Source organism: Phoxinus phoxinus, assembly GCF_949152265.1.
Source record: "Phoxinus phoxinus genome assembly, chromosome: 14".
In the NCBI taxonomy this organism is placed as follows: Eukaryota; Metazoa; Chordata; class Actinopteri; order Cypriniformes; family Leuciscidae; genus Phoxinus; species Phoxinus phoxinus.
The window spans coordinates 24,720,489-24,744,856 of NC_136889.1; the positions used below are offsets into that span (position 1 = coordinate 24,720,489).

At 40.7% G+C, this 24,368-nt stretch overlaps 1 protein-coding gene across 1 annotated transcript in view; it reads right to left on the reverse strand.

The window, feature by feature from the left end:
• prkceb (protein kinase C, epsilon b) overlaps positions 1–24,368 on the reverse strand; it is a 104,271-nt gene that overhangs the window by 71,014 nt on the left and 8,889 nt on the right. Inside the window, exon 2 of the mRNA XM_079635718.1 lies at positions 1,355–1,418. Coding sequence (XP_079491844.1) covers positions 1,355–1,418 — 64 coding nt within the window. The remainder of the gene's footprint in view (positions 1–1,354; positions 1,419–24,368) is intronic.

Below are 24,368 nucleotides of genomic sequence, written 5' to 3' on the forward strand. Positions count from 1 at the left end.
GACACATGGCTGGGTTGAGCTCCATACATTAAGTGATTGTTTTTGGAATAATGAAGCAGACATATCCTCCAGTGCACGACAGAAAGTATAGACAGAATAGCGCACGGGAGCACATTCACAAAACAGTTTTGTAAAATGATATATCAATCATTTTTATTTGATCATATATCATTTTACAAAACTGTTTTGCGCATGTGCTCCCGCGCGCGCTATTTCAGTCACAACACTGCAATCAGAGGACGCGCTGAAACCATCAACTCTCGATGCTGTTCTCTTCATTCATAACTCAGCCTACTGAGAAGGATATATTTGTGTAAATAGTTGTGCAACTGCGCAAACTTTGTTTTGAAGTTAATTATAGTTGCAAGCAATCATAAAATACATATGAAAAAAAAAAAAAAAAAAAAAAAGGTGAGAAACGGATCTTGGGTCGGGCTTAAAATATAACCGTAATGTTCGGGTCGGGTCAGGTTAAGTTATTTCGGGTACGGGCCGGGTTCGGGCTTAAGTTTGACGGAGGGCCTTCTCCTTAGTTACAGTTGCTGAGCTAGGATTGGACGAGAACCGTTCTAGGGTGGGGTTTTGCGAACGGTCAATTGCTTGCCTCTCTTCGTATGACTATTCCTGGAGAAATTCCTGGCTAACAGTTTTGCAAACTGTGCCATTCCACCACTGACACAAGGTCTGTGTAGACACGAGGAGATGTTTGATATGCAGCATCTAGATCAGAGTGAGAGGCAAGTGATCATATGTTCTGCCTCCAGGAGCAGGAGTTGAGCCGAGAGGATGAAGGAGCTCTTGAAGTGGGCCATCTCTGATGTGTATCCAGGGAAGGCAGGGGTATTATAGGAGTTGGGCCGTAGCGAGTGTTCGTGATAGAGGCACATCTGGGAGGTTATCTGAGTGGAATCAATGCCACACTGGATCTGGGTCCAATGATCACACAACAGTGTTTTTTTTTCTTCTAAATCCAGCAACACTGGAGGCAACATTAAGAGCAGAAAGTTGCAGCTCTTCATATGATTTCCAGAAAGAGCAGCTGCACAGACTCTGCAGAAGTCTGCATTTCAAACAATGCCATATGTTAATAGAACTATGGCATTTTCAGCTTTGAGTGTTCAATGTGTACATTTTATTTAAAAAATAAATGCATATAGGAGGCCTGATGCCACATACATTGTGTCTGTCACTATCACTTTATTACTTTTTATTTCAAACGGTCCAGTGAGTATACTGTGTCAGATATATATTATAAGAAATCTTGTATTAGGTATAATGGTTAACAGGGACATGATTCAAGCAGTCTTTAAATGACAGGTAATGCGATCACAGAAAGTTTACAAGGATGTCTTACCTTCACTGGATGATCCGGACAAGTCAATAATGACAAAGACCTTCCCCTCTGGCTCCAAGTCTATCTGTAAGGACCATCCAAAAAAGAAAATGAGGTTTCAGCAGCAAAGCAAAGGAACATCTTCAATAATCTTCTCTGGCCTCTATACTCAATGCAATATTTTTAAGAGTCAACTTAATGTTCTAGAGTAAACACATTTTCTGAAAAAGCAGAGTCTTTATAACAATAATAAGTGTTCCAATTTCTCCCAATCATTTCCCAACACTTATAAATAAGTAAAAACTAGGAATTTATCACAAAGAATCCAACTATATAAGCAGGACCAGAATACTTTTTTTCCTTTTGCTTGTTTATACATAATCTATATTTTTAAACTAAAATAGAGAAGGTTTATTGTTGAGAATTTTTGAGAAAGTTGAATATAAGCTAAATTGTATATCAATATGTTTTAGCAGTTTATTACTAAATTATTTAAAAAAAATACATTATTTTGGCTAACGCTGGTGTTTTTAAATAATCAGATTAATCCACCATGTTGCAAATGTGTGTGTTTTATGCCCATTTGAACCAAGTGGATTTTGAAAGCCAAAAAGCCAAAACTAAAGGTTCAGTCATTATTTGCACACTCTCATGAAGCTCAAAAACCCATTAGAATGTCCCCAGTGGAACAAAAAAGATATTGTCAAAATGTCAAAGCTGCTTTTTTTCCATAAAACAAAAATGCATGATGATCACACGGTCAAGTTCAGATGTAATTCTGTTGTATTAAAAAATACATCCATGTGCATACTATATAGAATACATACAATAAATTAGTGTCAGTGATTTCATGCTTCATTAGGTTTGCACACCACCTGCGAAAGCCTACTTATCAGTAATGATACTAATGGAAATAAACAAGAACACATGGTCAGGATTAGCCGAATAAATGCTGAGTATGTGGCACCAGCAGAGGAAACAGCACAGTATCTAAGTGAACATGAGCCCTGTGAGGGTTGTGCTGAGGCTGAAATGACTGATATTAGGCCCAGTTCTAATGACAGCATAACGGCTGTTCCATCAAAACCAGATTAAAGCAGGAAATGGAGGGAGGATGTGGGGATGAGTGGAGAGATTTGTACATGCTATGAGAGTAAAGTGAGAGACAGAGAGAGAGAGAGAGAGAGAGAGAAAGAGAGAGAGACAGTGAGGATGTGTGTGGGAGTTGGGTTAGAGGCGAGCCGTATCATGTTAGTGCAGTCAACACAAGTTTTGCACAGGATGCACCAGTGCAAAGAAGAAAAAAACACTGCTGCAAGCGCACGCACACGCAAGCGCACGCACACACAAAATTAACACTCCCAATATCAAAAGTGAAATAGCTGAGATTCTTAAATATTCACTAAATCACATACATTATCATGGCGAAACAGATTTCATGAGACAAAACTGTTCGTTAGCAGGCAGAATACACGTCTATTACAGTTCAAAAAGTTTGGGGTCAGCAATAATATTTTAGATTTTAGAAGAGCGGTGGGTTACGGCCAATCCTGGACCTGCGCATCTTGAACCGAACCCTTCACAGGCTTCCATTCAAGCTGTTGACAGCCAAACCCATTTTCGAATGTGTTCATCCGTTGGATTGGTTTGCAGCGATTGACCTGAAGGACACGTACTTTCATGTCTGCATTCTTCCTCGACACAGACCGGTTTGCTTTCGAGGGGCAGGCATATCAGTACACGGTAATCCCATTCGGGCTAGCCCTGTCTCCTCATGTCTTCACAAAAGTCGTCGAGGCAGCCCTTGTGCCGGCAAAACGGGGTTCGCATCCTGAACTATCTCGACGACTGGCTGATTCTAGCTCACTCTCAAGAGCAGGTTTGCGAACACATGGACCTGGTGGTCCGGCACCTCGCCCGTCTGGGCCTTCGGGTCAACTGGGAAAAGAGCAAACTCTCCCCCGTGCAGAGGATCTATTTTCTCAGGATATGCCACCCAGTGTACCTTGGTCCCTTCGTCCGTGCTAGTCTCAAGACAGGGAGCTCAGACTTGCGCAGGGCACTGGAAGACAGACACTGTGGGATGATTGAATTGGGACTCCCATTTCGTCACTGACGTAACTCGGAGTGACTGAACGAAAGGGAGCGTCTCGGTTACGTATGTAACCCTCTTTCCCTGAGGAGGGAATAGAGACGGTACGTCCCCCTGCCACAACCACTGTACTGCTGGAACAACCGGGAGTTCAGTCTCGGCTCCCCAACATAACATAATGCGAGATTGCCGCGCTGCTCCTTTTATACCCACGTGGTGGGGCGGAGTTGTGCTATGCAAATTCCGCAGACCCATTGCATTGTTTTATCATTGGCTAGTTTTCTAGAACTCGAAGGTGATAACTCTAAGCGAAACCCCCATTTCATCAGTCACTGACGTAACGTCTCCGGTCCCTCCTCAGGGAACGAGGGTTACATACGTAACTGAGACATTATTCAGTTATATTCCAATTGTTCACTGAGAGGCTTTGTGTTCCACAAATGAAAGAAAGTCATACAGGTTTGGAGTACAGTAAATAAATGATGACAGCGGGCAAATTTTTCACCGAATTACTTCTTAATTAACTGTATGAATTTAGGAAATATTTTGTAACATTGATTGTGGCTGTTTTTACTCTTGCATCTATTTGGGTGATCTTGATGTTTGTTCCACTAGATATATTTAATAGAGACACCGTGCCAACTCCAGTCTGTTCTTTTGCAGCAGAGGAACTGTGTGAGGTGGACACGTGACGTGAGTCTTTGACACCATCCAGATGTTCCCGTATTACATATACAGTAAATATTTTTTAGTATACATTTATAGTAAACATTTCTATCAGCTTATTTTGACACACAGTGACGCATGCAAACACGCACACAGCAAAATGAAATTGCTCAGCTAGATTGCATTGAGGCACTTTTATCTCATCCGCCTCCACATGGCCACATACAATTTGTTTAGGTACATAAACTCCTAAAACATCTCTTTGTCTCATAATTTCTCCTTGACAGCAAAGTGACTGAAAAGAGAGAAAATTTAGACTTTTTCTTAAATCTCCTGATTCTCTGAAATTACCCTAGTCATAAGTTTTCTCTAGAGTGGCAGACGCACTTAATATATATATATATATATATATATATATATATATATATATATATATATATATATATATATATATATACAGGCATTGTTGTTGTGTGGATGAGCGGGCTGGATCGCATTAAGGGTTTTCTGTTAGAACGGTGTTGTGTTTACGGCTCTTAAGTTCATAACTAATAATCTAATAATCTTTGCAACGGAAGTGAATCAATCAAAACTAAGTTTAGCTGGACAATAACGTTATTCTAGAGCTGCTGTAAAGCCAAAACAATCTATGTTACTTTAATTTCCTAGTATCACTATAAAGCTGCTTTGAAACAGTCCATATTGTTAAAAGCGCTGTATAAATGAAGGTGACTTGACTTGACTACGTCTATACTTTTTTGACCCACTAAGGCTGTTTACACCTGTATTAAAGGTCCCATGACATGAAATTTTCACTTTTTGAGGTTTTTTAACATTAATATGAGTTCCCCTAGCCTTTATATGGTCCCCAAATTTCTAGAAATTTCAATCGGTGTAAATCGAGCTTTTGCTATCTTTCTCTGCCTTTGAAAAAGTGGAAGCTCAATCGGGCTGATCTTGAATCTCCTCCGTATGACGTCATACGGAGGAAATGTTACCTCCCCTTTCTCTGCTCTGCCCGCCCAGAGAATATTTCCCACATGAGAAAATGAGCTAGGAAGTAGGAACGCGTGCGCGCGATTTTAGTTTGTCCACGGGAGATATCATGGCTTTTGAGCAAGTGAAGCATAATAATTGCTCAATAATTGGATGTACAAATGAACACCGAAGCCTTTTTTTAGTTCCTTCCTCCAAGCTCCAGAAGAACCAGTGGATTCATTTCATTTTCTCTGGAAATGCGCCGACACAACTTCCCAAAGTTTTGCATGTCTGCGGCAAACATTTCACCGACGACTGTTTCCTCAACTTGGGTCATAGAGGTGGCTTCGACGAACGTCTGAAAATAAATCGATCGAGCTTAAGCAACACTTTCTGATGTGTAATTGTTCAAGTTCAGACAGGTAATCTTTCTCTCAAATCGTTCAATACAGCTGTTTATGCCTCAGTAAGTCAAGCCAGTGACTAAAATATAAACTTTACATCGTTTCTTTTAGTAGGATGAAAATAATCGTATTTAAATTGTGAATAAATTATATACAGAAAGCGATCAAAGAACAATCTTTGTAGGAATCGCGCGCACGCGTTCCTATACTTCCTAGCTCATTTTCTCATGGACACAGCGCGATCGAGTTTATCTGGACACTAGCCAAACTCGTTATGAAATCAATGACGCACGTTACACTGCACATGAAGCTCTTACTGTATTTACAGCATTGTGTTTGCATTGGGGAAAGCAGAGAGAGTGCAGAAACTGCGTTGCCATGATAAGATCTTCATTCTCGCGATCAACAGACTCATCTGCTTGCCCAATGCTCATCACGGCAACATTTTATGTGATGGGAATAGATCTAAATACTTAAAAAACTTCTGACGATGTGTTAATCTCGATAGCTGTAATAGTAAAAACGTATAATAACTGTAGTAAAAGTATTCGAGAGAGTTTCACATGTAATAAGTAGCTATTTCATATGCAAGCATGTCAGCCAATCACAGCAGTGGCCGGTTACACCGAAGTCTCACACAGACACGCCCCTTCAAACAGAGCGTTCAAATCAGAGGCTAAAACTGGGCTAGGAAAAATGCCTTTTGTTTCTAAATTATGACTATTTTTTATCTAAAAAACATACTAACATTATAAGGGCAACCCAGGAAACATTATAAAATAATATAATAACCCCATGTCATGGGACCTTTAAAATGCATTTTGGTCGATCGGATCACACGTGGACGACTCTAAATACAGGTCTAAACAGGGACTAAAACATTTTGAGCTTGTCTACTTTCGCTCACTTCCAGAGGTAGTCGAAAACGCATTGACTGCATTGCTTTCGTAGTGTAAACGCTCATGTGGTCAAATGTGGACGAACAGCTGCAAAAGGCCGCCTACTCTCCCCCTACTGACTTAATGCATAAACATTATGGGGAGCGCTATAGCCAGACGAGATTTAAACTTTGGCTGGAGACCCACGTTTGGTTTGAAGATGAAAAACATACCAAGTATAATTTCTAACACACACTCACAGTGTTGAAGCGTGGTCTTGCGGCTGTCAGAACAGAAATGAAAACTGCTGCTCTCCATGTTTTTCCATCATCTCCGGTAATGTTCATATGTAAATTGCGCGACATTATTCCGTTCATTAGATTGATTTGAAAGATCTGAAAAAGTCCATATATTTACCCGCCAATAGACCCCCCCCCCATCGAAGAAATCAGAAGTGGTTGAAAGCAGACAAAAGAGATAGATTAAAGCACCCGGTGTAAATGAGTGTGTGTCTCCCTCGTCTACTTTATAGTACATCTTTATATGTAATTTCATAAATACTTACAATTGTTTTTGAAATATGGTTAAAGTATACTGCTGAATGTAACTAAAACATGCCTTAATTTCATTTCTATTTCAATTTGTATGTAATGCATTTAAATCTATTTGTAATTATTTTAAGTTGCAATTTAGTACATATATACATTTTAAATGTAATATTGAATAACACACTACAGTTAAAATTATAAGGAAGTACTTTACATGTGATTTAGTATTTTAGTATATTCAACACATCAAAATATGTGTACTTTCTTAAAAAGCACAACAAAAGATTATTAAAACATAAGGATTTAAATTGTACTTTAAGGTAAAACTTAATTTGACATTATTAAAAAAAGTGCAGTGTTTGTGTTGTTTTAAGTCAAGAAAGTGTGCTCTCTTTATTTCAGTAATATTATATTACTCAGAACTGTGTGTGTGTGTGTGTGTGTGTGTGTGTGTGTGTGTGTGTGTGTGTGTGTGTGTGTGTGTGTGTGTGTGTGTGTGTGTGTGTGTGTGTGTGTGTGTACATGTGTGGACTGATAATGGACAAGAAACAAAGAGGGTGTTTATTTCATCTCTGTCAATCATTAATAAAGAGACAGCTGGAGGAACGGTCACTTTGGCCTCGACCCTAGACACACAACCTCTGACCATGTGTCAGACTCGACCTCCTACCTCCGGGTTCTCTGAGCCTTCCAATTCAAAAATAAATATCACACTTAAAGGTGAAGTATATAATATTATACTTACAGTATATAATTCTGACCAATGACAGACAGGGATGGAAATACATTTTTGCAAACCAACACACAGTTGTGTAGGGGTTAGGGCTGCACAATTAACTGTTTTTGCTATGAAAATAGTTAAAAACAAAACCACAGCAGAACTGTTTTGCATCTTCAAGCAACCGACAGCTGAGTTTTGTTCCTGAATAAATCAGTTGAGAAACTGATTCAATGACTCATTCGACTTGAAGCGGCAGCACTGCACAGACCGATCGGTGTATCACATCCAAGTACCACGAGAGTGATTACAGAAAAGAATGAATGAATCATGAATGAATCAGCCGTTTGAACGAATCGGATGAATGAGTGACTCAATGGTTGCATTCGAAATTGCATGCTTTCCTACTATATAGTAAGTGAAAAACAGTATGTGACTAAAGAAGTATGTCCAAATTCACAGAACTAATTTAAGTGTGGGCAAAAGTATCCGTACAACCTATACTTCTGGCAAAATTGGCTTACGATGGGGACTTTACTATCCCATGAGGCCACAGGAGAGGTTTTGTCAATGGCAGTGAAGCGACACAACTGACGTTGGTAGGTCACGTGATAATGACAGCATGGCGAATGTACACATGTATGTAGACAGTATGTCCAGATTACATCCGTACTACACACACATTCATACTATAAAGTACCTACTCAAGATGTGATTTCCGACACAGACACACGAGTGACTTCCCGCCACCTACTGGCAGTTTTAGTTTCATATTTAAGTCATCTTCATTTTTCAAAACTCATTTCATATTTCAATATTCAATGTATCTATTTAAACTTCACTGCTGTGAACTAACGCACAGAATATGAAGAATATCAAAAGCTTTGGGAGTCAGCTGTCCATGGCAGTCCTAAACCTGAAGGTACCAATAACACACTCAGCAAAATATTGTCTTAATTATCATTAAATATATCTCAAAAATATTGAGATATAATTTTCCTCAATGTCGCACACCCTTACTGTTATGTAGACGTGACGTGAGGAAAGAACATGGAGAATAATGAAAGATGAAAAGAGAGAAAGCAAGCGCAGGTGAAAGAGGACAGCTGTCCAGGCAGAACACAGGGGCATGTTGTGTTTTATCTCTCGGATGACAGCGTGTTTAGCCGCTTGCGGAGTGTGTGTTCATACGAGGGGTGACGCACACCAGATCCCTCAAGCTAATTGAGACTTCACTGAAACACAAACATACACATACACATCAACCTGGACAGAGAGAAATAATATCCCTGCGATAACTAAATATTTTAATTTTCAAGTCTCTAAATACAAAATGTATTTATGCAGCAGCTCAATGTCCAGTGTTTGTTTCAGAGCCTTTAGCATCGATCATAAGAACGGCTGAAATATTTGGGTTTCAATTGGGTAATAAACAGGTTTAATGCTGCCGAGTTATGATTGATTGTAGTTAAGAGAGGAACGCACATGAAAGCCGTGTTTACCGTGTTAACGTATTTTCTTTGAGTCCTGAGACTCTTAACTTTCCGAGTTGGACTGCACAAGGAATAAATGAAAACCTGTTCTACTGATAACATTTCTGATAACTGTGTGAGGCAGCTCAGAAATGATAAAATACCAAGATAAATCATTGATTGCACACCTAATGCACATCATTTTGCTCTTTATTTTGTTCCATTAGAGTAAGTAAATATGTAATTTCCCAACAGATTAATTTTGTTCCGACCAAAATTGCTTGAAAGCACAATACAAAAGGGAGATCTTCTGAAAAGGATGTGAAGTCAGCATAAGTGCTGTGTTATTAGGGTTGCTTCATTTCGAAAAGTCCCCGTATTTGTTAACGAGCATTTGGAATTGTCCATTTCCACTGGGCCGTGCTCAAATCTGTGCACTATAGCTAACAGATGGACACTGAAATTTGTGCAGGTGCCCATAAAGATTGTTCGTTTGCAGTTGCGCTCGTCCTGCCCACATGATAAACCTCATTATGAGCCATCTGACTGTATGCATGCCATCTACAAACATTGGAATAAATAATATATTTAAATAATATATAAAAGACATAATAATAATAATATAATAAATAGCTCAAAATGTCAGTTATTACACTACGATATAGTGCTGCTGGGATGACATATTTTTGTGGGGGAAAACCTGTAAAACTCATCTACCAGTCCACTTTTACAGCTACCATTGTGTTCATAATCATGCCCATGCAAACTGTTATTACTCGAATGTGTCAAAAATCTCTTTTTAGAGATGGCTGATTTCAAATCACAAATTTCTGGAAATTCTTGTGGAAATTCTTCTGGAAATTCTCCAAATGGGATTTTATTTTATTTATGCATAATGTAATTACTTTTTGGGGGGGTTAAATGCAGCCTGAATATTTTTGTGAGATTCACCCAAGAATATAATGTACCCATTCACACGTTATTTTCTACACAAGAATGTTTATTGTCACATGAGGTTTATGTGCCAGTGTGTACATGTGTTAACGTGTAAGCTTTGGTTTGTGCATTAGCAGATATGTCAAGTGGTGACAGCCCTATTTCAAATCAGAGACCTACACTTAAAAGCATTCCTGGCATGCATTCTGTCTCTCGAGCTCCCTTGTGACTCTTCAACACTGTGCAAACACAATTTGAATGCTGAAAGAGCGTCAGGCATCAATGCCCATTCTTACACTGCATCCCTTCAAGACACTATTACATTAACATTCATTTACTCAAAGAGCAAACGAAGACAGACATCACATGAGTGTAAACTCGAGTCATGCTTTTGACCTACCACCTCTTGTCCATCTGTTTCAATTAGACGCTGCCCTTACAACCAATATGAGTGTAAACACACGCACTCACAAAAGGACTTCTCTTGACCATTCTCTTTTTTCTTCTTTTTAGTCTGTAGGGACTTTTCGAAGTTATTTTGTTATTTAGGGAATGTGAACATGAGAAAACGTGTTCCTCTCTCTTATCACATTGCAGTGTTGCTGCTGGTCTGTCTGTCTCAGAATCAACAATCAAGCAACTAATTGTAGATGTAGAGAAAAGGTTTGTGTCACATGGAAGGTAATAATCACATCATGTCAAACTCAAGCCACTAAAATATTAGCCTGGCTCCGCCCTCCTATATACTTCCGCTCAATTTAAATTTTCCTTCAGTACTACGTCTGGGTTTGTGGTGTATTCTTGGGGTTTTTTTACCGGTCCAATCAGCGAACAGACGGAGTGGCTGAGAACGATGACGTTGAGGTCGTGCGCTAGTTTGATTTGAAGTTTTGTCACAACCAAACGTTAGCGATTGGTCATGGCAGATCCAGAGTGGCTCTGAGCAGATCCAATAGTTTTAAACTTCAACAGAATACCCGCCTACAAGGAAGTTAACGCTTGTCAATGGAGAGAGGCCAGACTCTCTGTACAAATGAAATGTATGAGAGTCTAGGACCATGCTACTAAAATATCACAATAGCCACTAAAAAGCAAATCAATACATTTGAATGACTCAAGTACTACTTCATCAGTATTAGATATATTTCAAATTTTTTCAAAAGCACTCATGATGTTGTTGCTGAGCCCTCATCATGTTATTAGCTGTCACAATGATTTAAAAAACAATTAATTGTGGGTAAGTTTCGTAAAAAAGCAACATTTTGAACAAAAAGCTGAGTTGTTCCCCCCTTGTTTGTGCTCCTTTTTTATCTGTGTTTTGATCCGGAGATTCTCTACTTTTTTTTTTTTATTAGATGCGAAATAGCGCCCCCTATCGTATAACAGTGAAAAAACACAGAAAGCCGGATAATTCCGCCAATGGCAAGGAAAGAGTTATATAACGCTTATAACGTTTATAACCCTAATTTTGTTACATTTAAAAAAGAAAGAAAAAAAACCTGCTGTGAGAATATTTCTATCACAACGCCTGAGTCTTTCTCTGTTTTGAATGCCATAATCAATCTCTCATATTTTTTCCTCTTTTGGAAAGCCACAAAAATGCTATCGTGATTTTTTTCTTTTGCTATTGGAGCAAATGAGAATGCAAAAAAAAAAAAAAAACATATTTACTGTAGTCTCCCATTCACCACTATAAAAGTTGACCAAACTATGACGACTTCCCCTTCTGAGAATCCCTGAAATATAAAAAGATAACGGGTAACCAATGTGATACTGATACACTGCACAAATTGTTTTGCTGACAACAACAATACACTTGGACAAACTGTAAGGAGGTTAAGAAAACAGCATTTCTAGTTCAACTTTAGCTGTAACCCATTCCTTTGCTGCTACAGTAAAACAAAAATGTCAGTCATAACTTCTGGATAGAAATAGTGCAGACACTGGACAAGCATGAGACTTTCTAGTGTGCGTGTGTTGAGCACCTGTGTTCACGCATGTCTATACGTTGAAAAACTATGTAGGCATATGCTTAGCATTTACGTCAAAACTGTAAAAGTATACAGTACTTTGGCCTTAGCGGTTAGCAAGTTAGAAAAACATCTGAAATCTTATCAGCTTTAATGGAAGAAAAAAATTATACAGCAATGTTTCTCACCTATACTTTACCTTTAGCCATAATGTAACACTATCTAGTGTAAATGATAAAAAAAAAAAAAAATCCGTTTTAAATGATAAATCCCGCATTTGTGCTGGCTACTGTATACAGGCCACCAGGCCACCATGCAGACTGTATCAAAGAGTTACTGGCTTTAGATAAAGTCCTAATTGTTGGTGATTTGAATATATTCTCCATTTTTTCTTTCTGTGGGAATCAAAATCAATAAGTGATCATGTGTGTCTTGATATCACTGAAGGCATCACCCCACCACCTCCTCTCTGTCCCTCTATTTCTCTGGGAAGTAAATATGGGAGAGTGAAAACAGGAAGCCCAGGCTACCGTGTGACTCAAACGCACCGCTGGTATTTTTAGCTCCGGCCCGGCAGTACCCCGACCCCCGTTTCCTCCAGGGCCACCAGGAGGATACTACTGTCCGCTCCTCTGTCGGCCCCGTGGGGAAACAAGGCCGAGCTAAGAAAGGGTCCTGTCGATCCAGACAGCTTTTATATTGGTACTGTCTGTCAATCAGTGCAGTGGCACTTTAAGGATATAAATACTAGTCCACTGCTGTGGGACATACACATGACACCAAATTGATACAATGGCCCAGATACAATACCAGAACCAGACTTAATAAAAAAAAACTGATCTATATATTAGCTATTTTACAACAGCTTCAAATGTGCCTCATATAATCATATATACTTGGCTGTGTTTAAATGGACCCTAATAATTATTAGGTTTGTAAATGGAGTAGTACAGTCAGAATAAAAATGTAATCGTATCAATTGTAATGAATTGGCCAAATCTGATTTATTTTATATTCAAATTGTAAAGGGATGTTTTAAACCTTTTCTAATCCATTTGATCGGACATGTAAACACTAGATCTGATTGAAAACTGAAACTGCGAAGTTCTATGCATGTGCAATGATGAAGAAATGGTGCAATTATGTATATGACGTACGGAACGCGCTGTTGTTGATGAATATAGTGTCATAAATGACTGTTGTGTCCTTCTAAAATTCTCCTTCCATTCATCGTCTGTGAAGTGATGCAGGATAACATTGTCCCGCTAGTCCTTGCTTCGAAGCCTGGTTTTCGGTGCGGGATGGCGCGTTTTTACTGCTTGTTAAATATAAGCAGCACTGCACAGTTTCATGTGCTCGCCGTCTCCCATATTGAATATTGATTGAATATGATTTCACTTTTCAAACTTTAGTTAGTGTGTAATGTTGATGTTTGAGCATAAACAACATCTGCAAAGTTACAATGCTCAAAGTTCAAAGCAAAGGGAGATATTTGCTTTTAAAGAGATTGCTCTTTAAGGACTACAACAAACAGCTGGTAAGGACTACACGACATTCCTTCCGGGTTAGTGACATCACTAACCCTAAAATTTACATAAACCCGCCCCCGGGAATGTGATTTGTAGATTATCAAGACAGAATGCTAATCAATGACTAGAAGATAAATACACATAAGATACATAAATTCACCAACTAACCATTCAGAAATGTTGGCTACATGTTGTAAATGAGTCTCTCCATCATTGTCTGACTTCGGTTTGAACATAAAAGGCTAAGGCCACATTTACACATAGCCGGGTATTTAGAGAAACGAATATTTCCCCCCCTCTGTTTTCAAGAATAACATCGTGCACACAACCCGCATAAATACGCTGTCGAGCGCCATCATAACTATGCCAAACCTATGGGCGGCAGTGTAGGGAGAAGGATAAAGCCATGCAAGCCAATCAGAATCCTCAGAATTGACAAGAGAGAACCTAAAACCCCGTTTCTCCCAGTTGACACGACAACATTTAACTGGCGTTTTCAGAAATCTTCACTTTGGCCGGAGTTTTTAGAAATAATCGTTTTCTGGGATAAAAACGGCGTTTTCGTGTAAATGACAGGCTAAAACGCAGAGAAATATTGTGTAAACGGGGCCTAAAAGTTTTTGACATTTCCAGTGAATATCTGTGTGAGGTAAAAGGACACAAGCTGTTGAAGCTCTGCCCCCTGTGCTGGGAGCAGCAGCTCATTTGCATTTAAAGGAGCAGACACAAAAACTGTGCGTTTTTGCTCACCCTCAAAAAGTGACAACTTTAACATGCTATATAAAAATAACTGTGGGGTATTTTGAGCTAAAATTCACATACACACTCTGGGGACATCAAATACTTATTTTACATCTTGTGAAAAGGCATTATACGACCCATTTAAGTCTGCTTTTTAAAAGAAAGAAAATAAGCAATGGTAGGAGTCGGAGAATGTATGCTTAGCAAGTACCAACAGCGGGAAACTCTGCATGTCAAAAGATCAACATATAAATGACATATAAACGCACACATGATTTCATTACGATTGAATCAAAAGGTGTTCATTGTAAACTTAGCTAATGGAACTGAAATTGTAGCAATGAATTTCATCAGTTAGCAACACAAGACAGTTTAAAATCATCTCACATCCAGCTATGTGTATTCAGGTCATTCCTTCTTATATTTAGTCTAGTCATCAAGAGTCACTATTGCATGTTATAAAAAAGCGGTCTCACATTGTTAGCTCTTTCCTGCAGCAAGAGCATCCTAAAACAGACACTAAGGGCAAAGACAGAGGGCATGGATGTCGTCGCAGAGGGTGTGTTGTGTCTGGCAGTGAGAAGAGCTTTGAGGAGCTGCCATGACACTATTGTTTTCTGCAGATCTACGTCAGAAGCATGAAGGTAAGAGGAATATAGCTGCACACAACACCCAACATTAATGAATGACAATGCCCACATATGTCATCAGTAATGTAACTTAACCACACAACAAAAACAAACCAGTGTGTCTGTGGAAAATACAGATTCCCTGCTGATTCATGACAACGCTAACACTAAATCGCAATTTCATAACACATGATTCAATTAAACCGTTCACCAAACCAAAATTTGAGGCTATCTATTTATGTTAAGAGTTTCATATCAGGTTAAGTAGAGGAACCAGGAGCTGAGAGAGACCATCCAGTGTGGTTAACCTTTCAGGAAAGCCAATCCTTCAGTGAGTGACACTATCTGTGGTGATAATGCTTACACCTGCTCCTGTGTCGCTCCAAGAGTTTACATGCAGTTCACACACTATTCACAATGTAGATTAAGGGATATGTTTACACGACATCGATATGCTTAAAACAGAGAAGTTTTTCCTTTGAGTTTTCCACGTACAGACGATATCATTTTCAAAACGATAAAAACGCTGTATTCTGCCGCCAGGCAATTAGATGGAGATGAAACACTATGGTTAATGGACTGCATTTATATAGCACTTTCACAGACCCAATGGCCACCAAAGCCCTTTACATGTTGCCTCACATTCACCCATTCATACACCGATGGTGGTGTCAGCCATGCAAGACGCCATCCAGAGCAACTGGGGTTAGGTGTCTTGCTCATGGAAACCTCGACACTTGGTCAGGTGGAACCGGGGATTGAACCACCAACCTTCCGGTTTGTAGACAACCTACACGAACCACTGAACCACATCTATGTGCATGACGTCATCATCTTCAGAGATTCACATTTTTTGTTGTTTACACGGAGACCATTTTCAAAAACATGCACTTTGAAATGCATTTTTTTTTTAATTCAGGCAAACGGCGTTGTTGTGTAAATGAAAGTTTTACGGTTTTAGTTAAAAATGGTGTCGTGTAAACAGCCCCTAAGCTGTATCATATTTAATGAACGAACAAGCAAACAAAGGAATGAACAAATGAGCAAATGAATGAATAAAACAAGCCCGATTGGATCAAACTAAATGAACTAATGAATGATAAAACAGAATGAACAAATAAATGAACAAACGAATTTGAGCGAAGAGAAAAAAGCAGCAAAGTAAAACAATAGTTGTAGACAACAAACAAGTTGCTGATTGGTGTACTGATTTAGCAGTACAACCAATCAAATGTCAGGGGAACATGAAAGAAGGATAACTGCATTGACACAGGAGAAATCAGAAAGAAAGAAAGAAAGAAAGAAAGAAAGAAAGAAAGAAAGAAAGAAAGAAAGAAAGAAAGAAAGAAAGAAAGAAAGAAAGAAAGAAAGAAAGAAAGAAAGAAAGAAAGAAAGAAAGAAAGAAAGAAAGAAAGAAAGAAAGAAAGAAAGAAAGGTTAAGAGGGAAAAGCTGGAAACCATAATGAGTCCATGATAATGACAGATCATGGTTAGACAATGGAAGAGAAGGTCAAAGAAGGTCATCTTTTTGATAGATGGCTTGCACTTCAACTTATTTCGAGCCATTGCCTCTTAATTACTGACATTACAACAAGTAAATGTTCAGTTGAGCAGAAACAGAAACATGCTTCTCTATTTCAAGGTAGCAATTTGGCTAATCAACAATTAACCATCATCTGTTAACGATTGGATAAAACGTTGGATGTTGACCATTAAAGGTGAAGTGTGCCAAAGCTAAACTAGGTTGATTCAATGAAAACTGAATACAAGCGAGTACAGTACAGAAATTACACACTTCACCTTTAGCATTTCACTGTGCAAAGATCTTACCTCCATACTTCACACTGGAAATTATATTGAGCTGAATGAATATGGGTTAAGTGTTGGTACTTTACTTTCTGACCACAAACAAGCTAAAAGCGGTTGTTATTCCACTTTTGAGTGCTTAAATCTGTTTTTTTTACACACAGGCTCTTTAATTGAGTGACAATGGCAATTTGCTCTCAAAAAAATATCAGAAATTTGCCAAATTAGTGATGCGAAATACTGCTTTGTGAAGCTTCGAAACCTTTGTGAACCAATGATTCAGAGCGTGCATAAGACTACCAAAGTCATGTGATTTCAGTAAATGAGGTTTCGTTATGATGTAAGTTTCAAACATTTTTAAATGTCAATGGATTGCCACTGCACTATTAGAAATAAAATTATTTAATGGCATCTATACAGTATGGTTCGATGAAGAACCTTTAACATAAATGGAACTTTTCCATAGCACAAAAGGTGCGTTATAGTGGTTGGTTAAAAGCTTATTTACATCACTGGTTCTCAACCATGGGGCCGGGGCCGAGATGACTTAAAATTATTTAAAATAAGACAAAACAGGAATGAAAATAAGTTAAACAAAAAAATACACATGAAGTTGCGAAGTCCGTGACGGACTGATCTTTACCACGGCTGGTCCATGTGCTAATTATGTTGAGCAGGAAATGCAAATGTTCGCCTATCATTCATACGTAGTAGCATAACGTTAGCAATGGCCACTCACTCTAACGTTATAGTTAACCTAGATAAATGTGCGCTATTATTAGGCGCAAAGTGTTCATGCAAACATGTGATCCGTATGGACCAGGCCCGATGGTTCGAAACGCACGTGATTTGCATATTAATTGCAAAGAATAACTATTATAAAATAAACATTTATCATTTCGCACATTTTAGGTCCTGTCAGTTTAAACATTCTAGCGATTTTAAACCATGCATTAAAATGCAAGAATACAAGAAAGAGAACTCAATGTGGACCTCGCATGTGCACACAGAGCAGCACATACAGCACGCCAACACCGAATTCCGGTCTCTTTTACGCATATTTATTCTTAAATGAACACATACTGTACATGCAAAATTATGGCAAGATGCGAGTCTCAGCGAGTACACAGTCGCTTAAAGATACAATATGTCATTTTTTTCGCCGCTAGGGGTCGCTGACCTCTTACAATAACAATGCCGTACGTTGATGACGCAAAATTTCCTGTTTCACTCAGTCTACACTATCACACTAAACTGCATTTGAGTGTGTTGAAAGTTATAATGTTATTATATGTGTTAGTTCGTCTGTATGAGACTAGCAGTAAGCTAGATCAACATTATAATAACATACAGATCATATTCTAACATTTCATCATGTTGAACTATATAACATTGATTAGTTTTATGTTACATTTGCTCACCTGTCTAATAAAGTACATACAAGAGCTCTGTCAAATCGAAGTTTGTCACGGACACAAAGCTCTCGGCATCTCGAAAACGCCACGCTGATATTGATCCTCGATTTAGTTCTGCTTGCCATGGTCCATAATATTTGAACGAAACAACAATAGCGTGCAGCTAGACGTTACGCACTACGCAGTTGTCCACATCTGTCGCCATGGCTATGGCAGTATGGCAAGCCGTTTTAGCTTTTATTCATTTCCAGGATATGAATTCTTGATATCAACAATTACATTTTCACTGGTTAAAATTATAGTTATTGATATCAGGAATTAGATTTATACTAGTAACAATGGCCATTTTTAATATCAGGAATTACATTTCCACTAGTAACAATGCTAATTCTTGATATCAACAATTACATTTTTACTAGTTAAAATGTTAATTCTAGATATCAAGAATTTAATTTTTGATATCAAGAATTTAATTGTTGATATCTGTAATTGTATTTTCACTAGTGAAATGTCACAATAGGCTGCCATTCAAAATCAATTGTTGATATCAAGAATTGATTTCTTACTAGTAGAAATTCCAATTTCACATATTAGAAATACAATTCTTACTAGTAAAAACCTTTATTTTTGATATCAAGAATTCAGTTGTCACTAGTTGAAATGTCTATTCTTGATATCAACAATTGAATTGCTACTAGTAACAATGTTAATTTTTGATATCAATAATCCCATTTTCACTAGTGACAATGTTAATTTCTGATATCATGAATGTGATTGTTACTAGTAAGAAAGCCATTTTAGATATCTGAAATATTATTGATATCATAAATACATTTTCAGATATCAAAAATGAAAAATGTTACTAGTAGCAATTCAATTGTTGATATCAAGAATAGACATTTCAACTAGTGACAATTGAATTATTGATATCAGTAATTGGCATTTTTACTAGTAACAATGTAATTATTGATATCAACAATTACATTTTTACTAGTAAGAAATCAATTCTTGATATCAACAATTGATTTTGAATGGCAGCCTATAGTGACATTTCACTAGTGAAAATACAATTACAGATATCAACAATTCAATTGTTGATATGAACAATTACATTTTTGATATCAACAATTGCAATTGTTGATATCAAGAATTCAATTGTTGATATCAAGAATTAAATTGTTGATATCAACAATTACATTTTTGATATCAAAAAATTTAATTGTTGATATCAAAAATGTAATTGTTGATATCAAGAATTCATATCCTGGAAATGAATAAAAGCTAAAACGGCTTGCCATAATGGCAGTACTACGAGTGAAAACCAGGGATAACGCGGATACGGATATTACGTCAGTGACAGGCGGCAAGTGAACAGGATTTCCGGGACGGCCAATTATTTAAAAATCTTTGGGAACTTTTGGGATATTGTAAGTACATAACTGCAGGAAATATATCAAACTGTGCAAGTGATTTTTGGATATTTTATTACAAAATTCTTACATGTTGTACCTTTAAAGGGATGGTTCGGAGTAATTTCAACCTAGGGAATTACTGACAATTTAGTGTTAACTAATAATTGTTGCAAACTGGTACTACCAACAAAATATTAGTGGATTCCTGGAACTGAGCATCGTTACACCATGTAGTGTACCTTATGCATCGCTTTCTGCCAGGACTTTTACGGGCTTTTCCCAAATCACAGAACTGACCTCGGCGTCCGGGTTAGCGGTAGCATAAGCCATCAGGCAAGTGTTATTCAAATAAACTGCTGATATACTTACAAACTTTCCAATGCCTCGTTTTATGAGTACAGAACCTATTTGTACAACTATATAAGTTTGGTACCATTCCGGGCATTATTAGTGGGGTAATTTACGAGATACAACCTTGGATCCGTTAGCGCCTGCACTAAGCCATTCGGCTGATATCTCTAAATAAGCTTTAACTTTAAGAATGTTCGACCAAGAGTAAAAAAGCTGCTGGGGGGTGTTTGGCTCGAGGTCAAGGTGCAAAGGACCCTAGGTTGAAATTACTACGAACCATCTGTCACGGTAGACGTTTTCTCTGTTCCTTCTAGTCTCGTGTTTATGTTGTTGTGTGAGCGCGTGGTGTGTGAGCGCGTGGTTTGGTGGGCGTGAATGTTGACATTACCTGATCCGCTCCAGCTGTCCATCATCATCACTTCACCAGCTGCGGGCAATCTCACCACTCTACTTATACTCACTGCTCATCTCCTCTCATTGTCAGATCGTTGTTTGATGTTGTTCGTGTTGGTGTTCCGGTGTCCTGTTCCTGCCTTGTTCCAGCCGTGTTCCTGTCTTCGCGTTTCGTGTCTGGATTACCTGTCTTCTCACCGTCACCTCACCATCGCACATCATCACGGATCCTGACCATCTAGTCCCTGCGTCACTGTTCCATCCGTTTGTACTGCCACCCTGTCTTAATAAATATCGCCTGCAACTGCTTTCAGTTTCAGTCTCCAGTGATTATGACAGAACGATCTGACCAAGGAATGGAAGCAGCGGGCGTGTCTTCGGGATCTCTGGAAGATTTCATCCATCATACCGTCCAAAGAATGGATTCTCAACAACGAGAGATCGGGGATACGGGTTGCGCAGTACAAGCGTTGGTGACGCAGGTGTCCGAGCTCACCCAGCAGATCCAACGCCTACAGAGTCCTGCTGCGCCGCCCACACCGGCCGTTCCTCCACCAGCTCCAGCGCGCCCCTCCCAGTCAGAGCCCCGCCTACCTGTACCAGAGTCATACGGCGGTGAGCCAGCTTTTTGCAGATCATTTCTCCAACGCTGTTCGATGCACTTCGCTCTTCAACCTCATACCTTCAGTACTGAACAAGCCCGGGTGGCTTTTGTGTTGACCCTGCTGACTGGGAAGGCGGCGCTGTGGGGAACGGCGGTGTGGGAGAACCAGAACCCATGCTGCGCCTCGTTCCAGACCCTCGCCGCCGAGATGAGGAAGGTGTTTGACCGTGCCGTTTCGGGAAGAGAGGCTGCCAGGACCCTGGCAGAGCTGCGCCAAGGGGAGAGATCTGTTTCCGATTTCTCGATCGAATTTCGGACTCTGGCGGCGGAGTGCGGATGGAACGAGGAGGCGCAGTGGGACATGTTCCTGCATGGGTTGGCTGACCACGTCCAGAAGGAGATCTACGCCCTGGACCTTCCCACCACTCTGAACGGGCTCGTGGATCTGGCACTGCGGGTGGACGCGCGGCTGTCCATGGTCGAGCGTCGGACCCCGTCTACCCGACCCACCGGAGGAGCTGAGGGCGGGAGGCCCAACAGGAGGGACGTGGTCAGTCCCGCATTCGATCCGGAACCCATGCAGGTGGGTCGAGCTCGGCTTTCCCGGGAGGAGAGGGAGAGGCGGAGGTCCCAGGGCCTTTGCCTGTATTGTGGAGGTACAGGACACTATGCTTACGCCTGCCCGGTAAAGAGGTCAAGCCCGATAGTAAACCTGAGGCTACTATCGGGTGGGATCTCCGCCGGGAAGACCTCACCTACGATCACATCTACCTCCACGCTCCTCCCGGTAAGACTTAGATGGTCAGTCCACCAGCACGACTGTCAAGCACTTCTGGACTCTGGGGCTGAGGGTAATTTTATGGACCACACTTTTGCACAGAAACTTCAGATTCCACTCAGACCTCTCACTCACAGGATCGCCGTTAAAGCACTCAATGGACAAGAACTTCCTACCATTTCCCTTTCCACCGAGGATATAACTCTCATCACTTCCGGCAACCATTCAGAGACCGTTTCTTTTCTCATCATGGACTCACCTCTTGCTCCCGTCGTCCTTGGACACCCCTGGCTCATCAAACATAACCCCCGTATAGACTGGCATCACAAGACTGTGCTGGAGTGGAGCAAGGAATGTCATAAGTCCTGTCTTGTTTCTGCTTGTTCGTCTGTCCCTGTTTCTGTTTTTCAGGAGGAAGCAGGGGATTTGTCTAACGTGCCCGCAGAGTATCTGGACCTGAAGGAAGTGTTCAGTAAGTCTCGTGCTGCTTCTCTCCCTCCGCATCGTCCCTATGACTGTGCTATAGATTTACTGCCAGGTAAGTCTCCGCCTAAGGGCAAGTTATATTCACTTTCTAGACCAGAAAGGGAGGCTATGGAGAAATATATTTCTGATTCTCTAGCAACCAAGTTCATCCGCCCTTCCTCTTCTCCAGCGGGGGCGGGATTCTTTTTTGTGGGGAAGAAAGACGGTTCTCTGCGACCTTGTATTGATTACCGAGGGTTGAATAACATCACGGTAAAGAATACCTATCCTTTGCCGCTGATGTCTTCAGCCTTCGAGAGGTTGCAGGGAGCGTCTGTCTTCACAAAATTGGATTTGCGTAACGCTTATCATTTGGTTCGCATTAGGGAGGGGGATGAGTGGAAAACTGCCTTTAACACCCCCAGGGGGCACTTTGAATATTTGGTTATGCCGTTCGGGCTGTCCAACTCCCCGGCAGTTTTCCAGGCACTGGTCAATGACGTGTTGCGAGATATGATCGATCAGTTCATATATGTCTACCTGGATGACATATTGATTTTTTCTTCTTCTCTCCAGGAACATGTGCAACACGTCAGACGAGTGCTTCAGAGGTTGTTAGAGAATGGGCTTTTTGTCAAGGCGGAGAAATGCGATTTTCATGCACAGTCTGTTCCTTTCCTAGGGTACATCGTCTCGTCTGAAGGGATGCGGATGGACCCTGAGAAGATTAAGGCTGTGGTAGATTGGCCAAGCCCGGACTCTCGCAAGGCCCTGCAGAGATTCCTGGGGTTCGCCAATTTCTATCGGCGTTTTATTCGCAACTTCAGCCAACTAGTCGCACCTCTGACTGCCTTGACCTCCCCCAGAACTACGTTCAGGTGGTCAGACACGGCCGAGGCCGTGTTTGCTAAACTGAAAGGCCGCTTCGTTTCAGCCCCCATTCTTGTCGCCCCTGATTCCTCACGTCAGTTCGTGGTGGAGGTCGACGCGTCAGAGGTGGGAGTAGGTGCAGTGTTGTCCCAACGCTCCCCTGCAGACGACAAGATGCATCCGTGCGCGTTTTTTTCTCACCGATTGTCCCCTGCCGAACGTAATTACGACATTGGTAACAGAGAGTTGTTGGCAGTCAAGTTAGCGTTGGAGGAATGGCGCCACTGGTTAGAAGGTGCGGGGGTACCTTTTATCGTCTGGACTGATCACAAGAACCTAGAGTACATCAGAACTGCTAAAAGATTGAACTCCAGGCAGGCTCGGTGGGCACTTTTTTTCGGTCGTTTTGATTTTTCTCTTTCTTACCGTCCGGGTTCTAAGAACATCAAACCCGATGCGTTATCTCGTATATTTGATTTTTCCGAACGCCCGGTTACTCCCGAGTGCATTTTGCCGGAGACTCTATTCATCTCCACACTCTCATGGGAGGTCGAGTCGAGGGTCAAGAGCGCCCTAGAAGGGGTAACGCCTCCGCCCGGGTGTCCACCGAATCGTTTGTTTGTGCCGGAGGGATTACGGTCTGACGTTATCCAGTGGGGTCATGGCTCCAACGTGGCGTGCCATCCAGGAGTTAATCGTACTAGTTTTTTAGTCAGGCAACGATTCTGGTGGCCTCGTATGGCTCGCGACATTCACGATTTTGTTTTGGCTTGCTCGGTTTGTGCCACTGGTAAGACTTCCAATCGACCTCCAGATGGGTTACTTCAGCCGCTGTCGGTTCCTTCGAGACCCTGGTCCCATATCGCTCTAGATTTTGTTACCGCCCTCCCACCCTCTCAGGGGAACACAGTGGTTTTAACTGTGGTGGACCGGTTCTCGAAGGCAGCCCATTTTGTTCCCTTACCCAAATTACCCTCAGCTAAGGAGACAGCGGTAGCGGTCGTTGATCACGTCTTTCGTTTACATGGCCTTCCGATTGACGTGGTTTCCGACAGGGGACCCCAGTTCGTGTCCAAATTTTGGCGAGAGTTTTGTAGATTACTGGGGGCGACTGTTAGTCTTTCGTCAGGGTTTCACCCCCAGAGCAATGGCCAAACCGAGAGGGCCAACCAAGATTTGGAAAGAGTGTTGCGATGTTTGGTATCCAAGAATCCTTCCTCATGGAGCCAACAACTCTCTATGGTGGAGTACGCCCACAACACGTTGCCAGTGTCGGCCACGGGCCTATCTCCGTTTGAGTGTAGTGTAGGTTACCAGCCACCTATTTTTCCCAGTCTGGAATCCGAGGTTGCGGTTCCCTCCGCTCACGCCTTCGTTCAG